Genomic DNA, 11,176 nt, shown 5'->3' on the forward strand with positions numbered 1-11,176 from the left:
AAAAAAAAAAAAAAAAAGAACCATTCCTATACTTTTTGCCATAGCAGTGTGTTCTGTCCTCATCCTGGGCCTTTCTGGGTTCCTCACTATGGAGGTCTGACTGGCCTCAAATTTGCCGTCTTTCTCCTGCAGCCCCTGAATACTGGATTGCAGGGTGTACCGTCATATATATTTTTAAACAATACTAGGTTTTTTGGCATCACATTTTTATGTTATAGAATAAATGTAGGAAAGTATAATATGAATTTTATGTAATAAAAATTTAAAAGACAATACAAATATATTTTACTATTACATTGAGGGCTCAATTTGCTATTGCTCTGTTTTACTTTTTTTCAAAAAAAATATTTATTTATTATGTATACAATATTTTGTCTGCATGTATGCCTGCAGACCAGAAGAGGGCACCAGACCTCATTACAGATGGTTGTGAGCCACCATGTGGTTGCTGGAAATTGAACTCAGGACCTTTGGAAGAGCAGGCAATGCTCTTAACCGCTAAGCCATCTCTCCAGCCCTCTGTTTTACCTTTAAAATTGTTTCATACTTAAAGTGTCTTCAAACATTTTATCAGGGATTGTCCCATTCCTTTTTCCAGAACCACTGGTTCTGTGTTGTCCTTCCTTTCCTGACGCTGCAGTTGAAGGGTGCTATTCCTTTGTTACCTGTTCAGTTCTGTGGTACAACTCTCTGTTTTCTTTGCAGCTCTTAGGAGAGTACGAGTCCCTCGGAAAAGAGCACGGGCGTGTAAAGGTAATAGGCAAAAACCTGACCTTCCCCATCTCTCCATCTGGAGCAGTTTGAACCAGTCCATGTGTTTACCCTTCCTGCGTTAATACTTTTATTTTCAGATGTCTGCCCTACTTGGCTGAACCTTTGTGAGATTTGCTAATTTGCCAAATATTATTGAATGGCTGTTATAGTTGATGTGAGTTGAGATGAAACTAGGCAGAAGAATTTAAGTAATGCATAGGTTCTAATCCCTGTACATATAAAGTTAACATTTTCAAAGCATTATTCTTTAATGGAGTAGTAAGAATTTACCCTCTGTGTCTGAAATGGTAGCTGACACACTGTTTGCAGTTGTATATCTGAACTTAGTGAAGCACCACAGTGAGTAGGCAGGAAGTGGTTCCAGCCAGTCTGCTGCATGCAGGAGGAGATTGTGGGTTTGTAAGGTTAGTGAAAAGACCTGTAAGGTTAGTGAAAAGCTACAGCTGAGACTGGGTTCAGAAATAAACCACAGTGTCTGAAACATCACTTCAGGTTTTTGTTGTGCCATTCTGCTAAGCCTTCAGTCACGGTCGTAGCTAAAATAGATCCATCTTAATGTGGGGTTGCTTCTAGTTAAGCAGGCAATGGGTTGCATCTGTTAGAGTCCCGGGTATAGGTCAGTGTTTATGCTATCACTTCCCCCTTGAGTTGCCTGGATTGGTTCCACACTGATGCCATCCTTGCTGAGTTTCATGGTAATTGACCGCTGGTTGTTTGGCCTTACATTAGCTCTCTATTACACACTTTGAAGTAAAAGTTTCCATCTGCATGCTTATCTTTAGTTACGGAAATTTTTTTTCCCCTTAGGATACATTAAACACAACTGAGAACAAACTGCTTGATGCACACACTCAGATTTCTGATTTGAAAAGGTAAATGTCCTTTTTGTTCTTCTGTGTAAATTCTTACTGCAATAATAAAATATGCTGCTAATCGTCCTTTGTGTTTGTATTGACAATGTGGAAAATAAACTCTCTCCTGAGGGTGTTTAAAATTGACAGCTAGTTTTATCCTAATCCTTGGACATGGAAATACATTACATTTTAGCTCAGGAGATACTTACGTGATTAGAATATATTGGTGGTTTGTAGCACGAATAATAAAAACCCAGAGACAGATATTAGAGTTCAAGCTGAAGATCAGAAAAGCAAAGCAAAAAACCACTAGAGAGTTCTTACCTCTATGAAATCTTCAGACTGAAAGAGAATGAGTTCCTGTCTCATCTCGCCTTATATTACTCTCTAGTGCTGGGATTAAAGGCTTGCACCACCATCACCACCAGGCCCCTATAGCTAACTAGTATGACTTCTGGGATTAAAGGTGTGGCACCATTGCCTGACTTTGTATGACTGAGTAATGTGGCTGTTTTGTGTTCTGGTCTTTAGGCAAACTTTATTTATTAAAATACAAATGAAATATCACTACATTCCCCCCTTTTTATCTAAAATTAAAAAAGGCTAGAACTAATATAAGAATATGCAGTCAATAAATATATTAACAATGTCTAGTACTTTTTGGTTTTACAAATTCAGAGAAAATACTCCATATCTATCCTATCTTGTGAGTTCAAAGTCTTGTACCTAATTTACTTTCTATCATAACTTGCTTTAATGTCTGGTAAACAAGGAAAACTATAATTCTCTCGTCTTCAACTCCCTCAGAGACCCAAGAAGAAAATAATATTAACTGAGTGTAAGCAGGAAGTGCAAACAAACTACTTCCAAAATATGTGAGAATTGACAGAAACAGCTGGCTGCCTCGACAGTCACCCAAAGTTCTTCTGCAATGTTGGGGCATCCATCTTCTGCCTACAGGCCTAGCATAGCTGATATACTTCTCTGTGAAGCAGGATATTCTTTTTTTTCTTTTTATAATTAAAAAAAAATTTTTTAATTGATTTTATTGAGCTATATATTTTTCTCTGCTCCCCTTCCTTCGTCCCCTCCCCTTCTACCATCTCCCATGGTCCCTATGCTTCCAATTTACTCAGGAGATCTTTCTTTTTCTACTTCCCATGTAGATTAGATCCCGGTATGTCTTTTTAGGGTCCTCTTTGTTGTCTAGGTTCTCTGTGATTGTGCATTGTAGGCTTGTTTTCCTTGCTTTATGTCTAGAAGCCACTTATCAGTGAGTATATATGATAATTGTCTTTCTGGATCTGTGTTACCTCACTCAATATGATGTTTTCTAGCTCTATCCATTTGCCTGCAAATTTCAATATGTTAATTTTTCTGCTGTGTAGTACTCCATTGTGTAAATGTACCACATTTTCCTTATCCATTCTTCAGTCGAGAGACATTTAGGTTGTTTCTAGGTTCTGGCTGTGACATGCAATGCTATATGAACATAGTTAAGCACATGTTCTTGTGGTATGATTGAGCATCCTTTGGGCATATACCCAAAAGTGGTCCTGCTGGGTCTTGAGGTAGATTGTTTTTTAATTTTCTGAGAAATTGCCATACTGATTTCCAAAGTGGCTATACAAGTTTGCACTCCCACTAGCAATAGAGAGGGTACCCATAACCTCTCCAGCATAAGTTGTCATCAGTGTTTTTGATCTTCCATTCTTACAGGTGTAAGATGGAATCTCAGAGGTTTTTTTTTTTTTGTTTGTTTTGTTTTGTTTTGTTTTTGTTTTTGTTTGTTTGTTTTTCGAGACAGGGTTTCTCTGTACCTTTGGAACCTGTTCTGGAACTAGCTCTTGTAGACCAGGCAGGCCTCAAACTTACAGAGATCTGCCTGCCTCTGCTTCCACAGTACTGGGATTAATTGTGTATGCTACCACTGCCCAGCTACAAGTTCAGTTATAATAGGTGATTTAACTACTAACCTGCATTCCTTATTATCCTAAACAGTTGGTAATAATAATTTTCAGGGATTAGAAATTTGCATTACATTGTTAAATGAGTTATATAAGTACAATACCTTCAATGAGAGAGTAGAAATGTATGTGTAGTATGTTCTAACAAAATCTCAAATTTGTATCAGTATACAAAATTGATATACAGTATACAAAACATTTAAAACTAGTAGTTGTTTTTTAAAAGTAGAACCAGTAATCTATCTTACTATGTCCTCCCCTTTTTCTTTTTTTTTTTTTTGATTTTCAAGACAGGGTTTCTCTGTAGCTTTGGAGCCTGTCCTGGAACTAGCTCTTGTAGACCAGGCTGGCCTCGCACTTACAGAGATCCGCCTGCCTCTGCCTCCCGAGTGCTGGGATTAAAGGTGTGCGCCACCACCGCCTGGCCTCCCCTTTCTTTCAAACAAAAACCTTGAATCTAATTTCCTTTGTTTAGCTTTTTTCCCCTGCTCCTATTACCAATAGCAACTTGTAACCAATCCCCTTAAACAATGACAAATACCTGTAACCCACTGATGACAAAAACTACCCACCCCACCTCTTGGGAATGTAGACATTGTATTCTTAAATTTACTTCCTGCTGTATGGTGGTGACAGCATCTTTATGGGATCCTGAAAAGAAAAATTTGTGTCCATTGTCAAGTCTGAGAGAGGTGGCTGTATCATTTCTTGTCTAGTCTGTGTGTAATGAGAACATGCAGTGCTCAAGAGTAGTCTGTTAGGTTGTATTGTCTCAGCTATCAATCTTGAAATTATTCTGAGAAGTTTGTAGTCCAAAGCTGATCTTTAAGTGGTGTTTTTTAGCTTAGTGGTGTTATCATAGTCCTGGAGGAATTGTCATTGTGGGGCTCCATCCTCGTTTTGGAGATTTCAAAGGTCGCTGTTAGGCATGTTTATGGTTCACTGTCGAAAACTGATAGAGACTCAAACCTGAAATCATGTACAGGAAGGCAGATGAAACATTTTTCTAGAATTAGTTAGTACTCTATATGACCATTAATATCATGACAAAAAATTTATAATATATTTATTAATCTTACAAAATTTATACCTCAAAGAGTCAATATAAAAACCAAATGATTATGAGATTAGTGGAAATAAAATATTCCTGAAATATTTGTTTTTCTTCTCTCCCATATCAGGTGGTTCTTCGGACATTAGACAGAGATTTTAGATTTCACTTTAATAAGCCTGCTTGGGTTTAGAGAAGGAGAGAGCCACCCTCCAACTCCAAAGAAGAACATTTGTATTATATATCTGTAGAGAACATCAGAAACAAACAATTGGGAAGATTTATAAAATATTATTTTGTTGAAAATGTGATATATCAATAGGCCAATTTACTCTTTTTCTTCAGACATTTTTTTCAGATGATTTGTCATTTTTCTTCAAATGTCTCATTTGTCCAGTGGTCTTTGAACTCCTTAGCTGGTTGTCTTCATTCCCTGAAAAGACAAAAAATCTTTCCCTAACCCTAATTTTGGGGAAGATTCTATTTTGGCAAGTTATATCTGATCAAATGAAATGCATTTGTTAGTTTTATATGTTAGATTAGGTTAAATGGCCATGTTGTTTGATGGACTATCATCTCTTCTAATTAAGAGGTGTCTCTTGTTCAAATCGAATCTTTATCAATTTTCATGTTATCCATGATTTTTCTCCTGGGGAATCAAAAGCAAAACCTCTTCCCCAACATAACACGTGTCCTGGTTTCCATTCTGAGGTCAGTACATCTTTAAAGTATATCGGCAGATTTCCTTCCATAGATTTTTTCTACTATACAATGTCTCTCTGTGGCTATTGTTTGTTTCTCATTAGCATTTAGAGAATTCAAAGCATTATGCAATCTATTTCTGGGAGTATTTATCCTCCCTTTCTGTTTACTTAACATATCTTTTAGAGTTTGATTTGATCTTTCTATAACTGCCTGACCTGTAGGATTGTGTGATATACCTTTAATATACTTTATATAAGCAAAAAGGTGTTTCATTTTCTTGGAGATATATGCTGGAGCATTGTCTATAAGTTGTCTGTTGAAAACTTGAATAGTTATCAGTGGTGTGGTGTATGTATTTTAGTTTTCCAAATTCTACAAAATAGAATACATCCATCTTCCAGGTTTCTTTCCAGCATCCTTTGGGTTACTTCCTACAGGTAGTAGCATTTGGTTGTGTAATGAACAAGTAGGACATTTCCTTATAATTTCCTTGACTTGTTGTCATGTGATAGAACAAGTATTTTTTTTAATCTTTGCTATTGACATGATTTTTTAAAAACAAATTATGAGGCCTTCTGCACATTTCCAATCAATAATTGATCAATTTTTGTATTACCTTGTGCTAGAGGACCTGACAGACTTGTATGGCATCAGATGTGTATTATATATATGGGATGATACCAATTCCTGGTTATATCTTGTAACTGAATAAATAATGAAGTCAATTCTTTACCTCATATGAATTTAGTGGTTTCAATATGCAAAACATCTCCTGAATATTGCAAATTGGTAACTATGTTGAGAGGTTCTTTAAAATCCCTTAATATCATGAGAATATCATATAATTCTGAATTGTAAAGAATAGTAAGGGCTTAACTTAAATTCTCTGATTCATAACCTTCCTTTCCTGATTTGTTTGTATCAGGATAGAGTGTAGGGTCTCCAGTTATTGATGTGTCCCCTACAATATAAGGAATTGTCCAATTAGTTCTCTTTATGAGTTGAATTTTCTTGCTTTTGGGATAGTTGTTGTTAATCTCTCCCCCAAAATTACTAGAAGCTCTTTACCAGGGGCTCACTTTGTTCCTGTAATTTGTCAATTTCTTCATTATTAAAAGACACTATAGTTTCTGCTGGGTCTATTCCTGCTAATTGACAAAGTCACAATTTTCCTTTTAGAATTAACTCAGAGACCTTTTAATTTTTTACTTGGTTTATGTGGTAAAAAGATCCATTCTAAGCTAATGTCTTCCCTCAGCATTAAAATTGGATTTGGAGGGACCAGAATGCAGTTAAAATTTGGATTCACACAATCCATATGTGCCTTCTGTAATTTCTCTACAATCAAAGCAAATTTTCTCTCAGCTTCAGCTGATAATTTCCTGGAACTACTTAAGGTTTTGTTTAAATTAATCAGGTCATCAAGACCTATTCCAATAGTGCTCCGTAGATGGGAAATGTCTCCTAGCAATCTTTGAAAGTCATTAAGAGTCTGCAGTCAGTCTCTTCTAATTTGTACCTTTTGGGGTCTAATTTTTTGTAAACCTATTTTATAGCCTAAATAATTAATAGAATCTTCTCTTTGTATTTTTTCAGGAGCAATTTGTAATCCCCAGCAAGGCAAAATTTTCTTTACTTCTTCAAACACTTTTTCTAAAGTATCTACAGTTGAATCAGATAGCAAAATGCTGTCCATGTAATGGTAAACTATAGATTCAGGAAATTGCTTATGTATCATTTCCAGTGGCTGACTTACAAATTAAATAATGGCACAGGGTGGTGCTATTTAACATTTCCTGTGGGAGATCCTTCCATTTATATCTGTTAGCAGGCTGAGAATTATTGTAAGAAGGCACTGTGAAGGCAATTTTTTTTTTGTATTTTTCTTGTAAGGTATAGTGAAGAAAAACAATCTTAAATCAATACCTGTATGGGTCATCCTTTAGGCAATAGAGAAGGCAAAGGAATTCCAGACTGTAGAGAGTTCATTGGCTGAATCACCTTATTAACAGCTCTTAGATCTGTCACCATTCTCTATTTTCCAGATTTCTTTTTAACAACAAATTCAGGAGAATTCTAAGAGCTGGTAGATTCAATATGCTGAGCATCTAGTTGCTCCAGTACGAGCTGTTCTGAAGCCTGCTGTTTCTCTACTGTTAAAGGCCATTGCTTAACCCATACAGGTTTCTCTGTCAACCATTGTAAAGGTAGGGCTGTTGGTGCCTTTGAAATATCAGCAGCTGTTGTGCCCTGTTCTTGTACAACCTGAATGGTTGATGACTGTTCTTTATAAAGTCTTCTAATATTTTTCCCAGAAACATATATTAATTTATGGTTTGTTTCTAATATCAGGGTAATGTTAATCTGAATATTCCATTGGTGTAACAAATTATGTCCCCACAAATTTGTTGCTATGTTAGCCACATATGGTTTTAATTTTCCTTTCTGACCTTCAGGCCCCATACATTCAGCCCATTTCATGTTCTGCTTTACCTGAGATAAAGTTCTGATCCCTCAAAACTGAACATTTAGATCTTGAAGAGGCCAGTTTGGATGCCAAGAGTCTGATGAAATTATTGTTATATTCGCACCTGTGTCTATCAGACCTACAATGACAACATTATTTATTTGTAATTTTAATTTTGGTCTTTGTTTATTTATAGAAGTTTGCCAAAATACTCACTTTATGGTTTCTTTTTTTTTTTTTTGGTTTTTCAAGACAGGGTTTCTCTGTGGCTTTGGAGCCTGTCCTGGAACTAGCTCTGTAGACCAGGCTGGTCTCGAACTCACAGAGATCCGCCTGCCTCTGCCTCCCGAGTGCTGGGATTAAAGGCGTGCGCCACCATCGCCCGGCAATATTTATTTATTTATTATGTATACAATATTCTGTCTGTGTGTATGCCAGAAGAGGGCACCAGACCCCATTACAGATGGTTGTGAGCCACCATGTGGTTGCAGGGAATTGAACTCAGGACCTTTGGAAGAGCAGGCAATGCTCTTAACCTCTGAGCCATCTCTCCAGCCCCACTTTATGGTTTCTCTTGAATATTTTGTTTTCTCTTCTATAGCTGTTCTATCATCAAGAGCAATATGGTTTCTTAAAATAGGCATTAAGTTCTTTAATTGCTCTGGCAAGGAGTTTCCTCTACAATGGCAGGAAGTAATTGAACTGTATTTGACATGGGAGCCTGTGAGAGGCCGCCCTACACAGAACTTCCACAACAACAAAAGATTACCTTGAATGTTCCTTGACCTACATTCATTAGTTCAGTGCCTGCCTTTGCCACACCTTCTGCATAATCCACAAGGGAGGGGCCTTCTATATGGTTTATTCTTTGAAAAAACATTGTTTCTAGGAACATCCTGTCTACAGTCCCTTTTATGGTGACCTTGTGTGCCATAATTATAACACTTGATATTTCTATTTTCCTTCAAATCTCTAGAAATCACCTCTCCTATCCATGCATCATCATGTTCATGAGATTTAATATTAACTGTATCTTGAATCCATTTCTCCAAAGGTGCTGGTCTTGCCTTCAATGGCCTAATTATCTTTTTGTATAGACAATTGGCATTTTCAAAAGCCAGAGATTCAATTATTATTTGTCTAGCTTCTGAAATAGGTATTATTCTATTTACTGTTGATGTCAGTCTTTATAAGAAATCTGTGAAGGTTTCTTTTGGGGCCATGTATGACTTGAGTAAATGATTCAGTCTTTTCTTCTGCTTCTTCAATTCTGTCCCAGGCATTCAAAACTGCTACATGGCATAAAGCCACCATGTAACCATCATTGAGAGATTGTCTTTCTACAGTAGCATAGTTTCCTTCTTGAGAATTTGATCTTTGGAGATTTCCATACCTCTAGCTTTACTCTGTTCAATATTCTTGGCCTCTTCTCTGAACCAGGTATGCCACTGTAATTGTGGACCAGGCTCTAAAACATGTTTAACCAATTCTTTTCAGTCTTTAGGGATAATTCTATTACAAACTGACCATGAGTTTAACATTTGCTTCACAAAAGATGAATGCATGCCACATGAGACTATTGCTTCCTTGAATCTCCTTAATTGGCACAGGAGTCCATGCAGCTCTTACTCTCTATCGTTTGGCAATTCCTGTAAAGTTACTGAAAGTATTAAAGTTGGTTTGAAAACCTTAGGATGTTCCTCTCTGTTCTTAAAATGTAACGCTGAAATTGGTTTTCCATTAAATTCCTCTGTCTGGGATTACAGGCGTGTGCCACCACCGCCCGACCACACATATTTTTTTAATAGTTAACGTTTGGATCAAATAATACCCTAAGTTTAGAAATGTACTGCAATGTGAAGGATTTACACAGAGCAGAATAGCGAAGTGTCTAGATGTGCCAACTGCCTGCCATGTTGGAAGGATTACCTGTCATGTTAGAGCCGTTCCTTCTCAAGCTTAGTGGAAGTCCCTTTTGCTGGCTCCTGTACACAAGTTTAAAAGCAAGGAAAGAGGGGCAGATGAGCACTTGTATACATACCCGACAACTTGAGTTCAATCCCCAGATCCCTCAAGGTAGCAGGAGAGAACTGACTCCTGAGAGTTGACCTCTGACTTCCACATACCCACAGTGACTAGTTTATACTCACATACTCGAGCACACTCACACACTAACTGAAATAAATGAATCAAATTAATACATTCAAAGAAAAGGAAGGCCATGCTAATTGGAAAACAGTTGTTTGGGGTAGCTATCTTCTGTGGAGAGAATCGAAGGGAGACTTTTGTTTCTGAACATGGAACAAATGAGATGAATTGCTGCCTCATCTGTGGGGTGAGAGTTATTTGCCTCTTATCAAAATTAGGATGCTGATTTTTAAATTTAATTTCTGTCCTGCATACTTCATAGATGCCTGCTTATCCTTCCTTCCTTTGTGATAGTCTAGGCAATGTGGCTTTGCAGAGGCTAGTGTCCTTGCTGTCCTGCTTATTCCCCTGTCCCCCACACCCTTTTCTTTGTTTTAGCTTTTCAAAGTTTAATGGTGCCATTTTACTGTGAAGGAAGTTTCTGGAGAGCAGGCTATTATTGCCTTCCTAAAGAGGGACAATTAAGTAACACCTGGTAGTTTAGCTCCGTTTTCAATCTGTGGTAATGTTTGTCTTACTGTTTTTGATCTAGGATGATCTCAAAACTCGAAGCTCAGGTGAAACAAGTAGAACATGAGAATATGCTGAGTCTTCGTCACAGCACTAAAGGTCCCACGAGGCCATCCCGGGCCAAGTAAGTGACTTCACATAGTGTCATTGCAACAAGGCGTAGTGTGTGCCTCTAATGAGGCCCTCTGTTAATTAGGAAGCCAGCGCTAAATATCGTTACGGTCATAGATGTGCATTAAAGTCACAGTCGCTGGATGTCATTCAGAGCCCTACAAAGAAGCAGTTTCAGGGCTTAGAAAAGCACAGAGTTAGGTGGGCACTGTGTTCTTGATGCGGTGTCTCCAGTGCTCTCCACATCTCTTACTTTTTAAAAGACCTTCTTTTTCCATGTAGGCAACTTTTAAAAAAGATTTATTTCTATTGTTTTTAAGTATGTGTCTGTGCGGGTATATGAACTTGAGTCCAAAAGCAGGTGACAGGTTCCTGGAAGCTGTGAGCCACCTGACATGGGTCCTAGGAGCTAAACTCAGGTCCCTGTGAATGATCTGTGAGCACCTTTATTCTCTGAACCGTCTCTCCAGCCCTAAGCCATTTTTTTTTTTTTAAATATTTTATTTATTTATTATGAATACAATGTTCTGTCTGTGTGTATGCCTGCAAGCCAGAAGAGGGCACCAGACCTCATTACAGATGGTTGTGA

At 37.5% G+C, this 11,176-nt stretch overlaps 1 protein-coding gene across 5 annotated transcripts in view; it reads left to right on the forward strand.

Annotated features, from left to right (window-relative positions):
• Mphosph9 (M-phase phosphoprotein 9) overlaps positions 1–11,176 on the forward strand; it is a 68,434-nt gene that overhangs the window by 38,422 nt on the left and 18,836 nt on the right. For all 5 annotated transcript variants that reach the window (XR_003378015.1, XM_005344387.2, XM_026784826.1 and 2 more), the window contains exons 13-15: positions 706–753; positions 1,582–1,646; positions 10,499–10,600. Coding sequence is in view for 4 of the 5 variants with exons in the window: in XM_005344387.2 (XP_005344444.1) it covers positions 706–753; positions 1,582–1,646; positions 10,499–10,600 (215 nt within the window). In the remaining variant the exon portion in view is untranslated. The remainder of the gene's footprint in view (positions 1–705; positions 754–1,581; positions 1,647–10,498; positions 10,601–11,176) is intronic.

The sequence above is a fragment of the Microtus ochrogaster genome, chromosome 2 (genome assembly GCF_000317375.1).
Source record: "Microtus ochrogaster isolate Prairie Vole_2 chromosome 2, MicOch1.0, whole genome shotgun sequence".
Taxonomy (NCBI): domain Eukaryota; kingdom Metazoa; phylum Chordata; class Mammalia; order Rodentia; family Cricetidae; genus Microtus; species Microtus ochrogaster.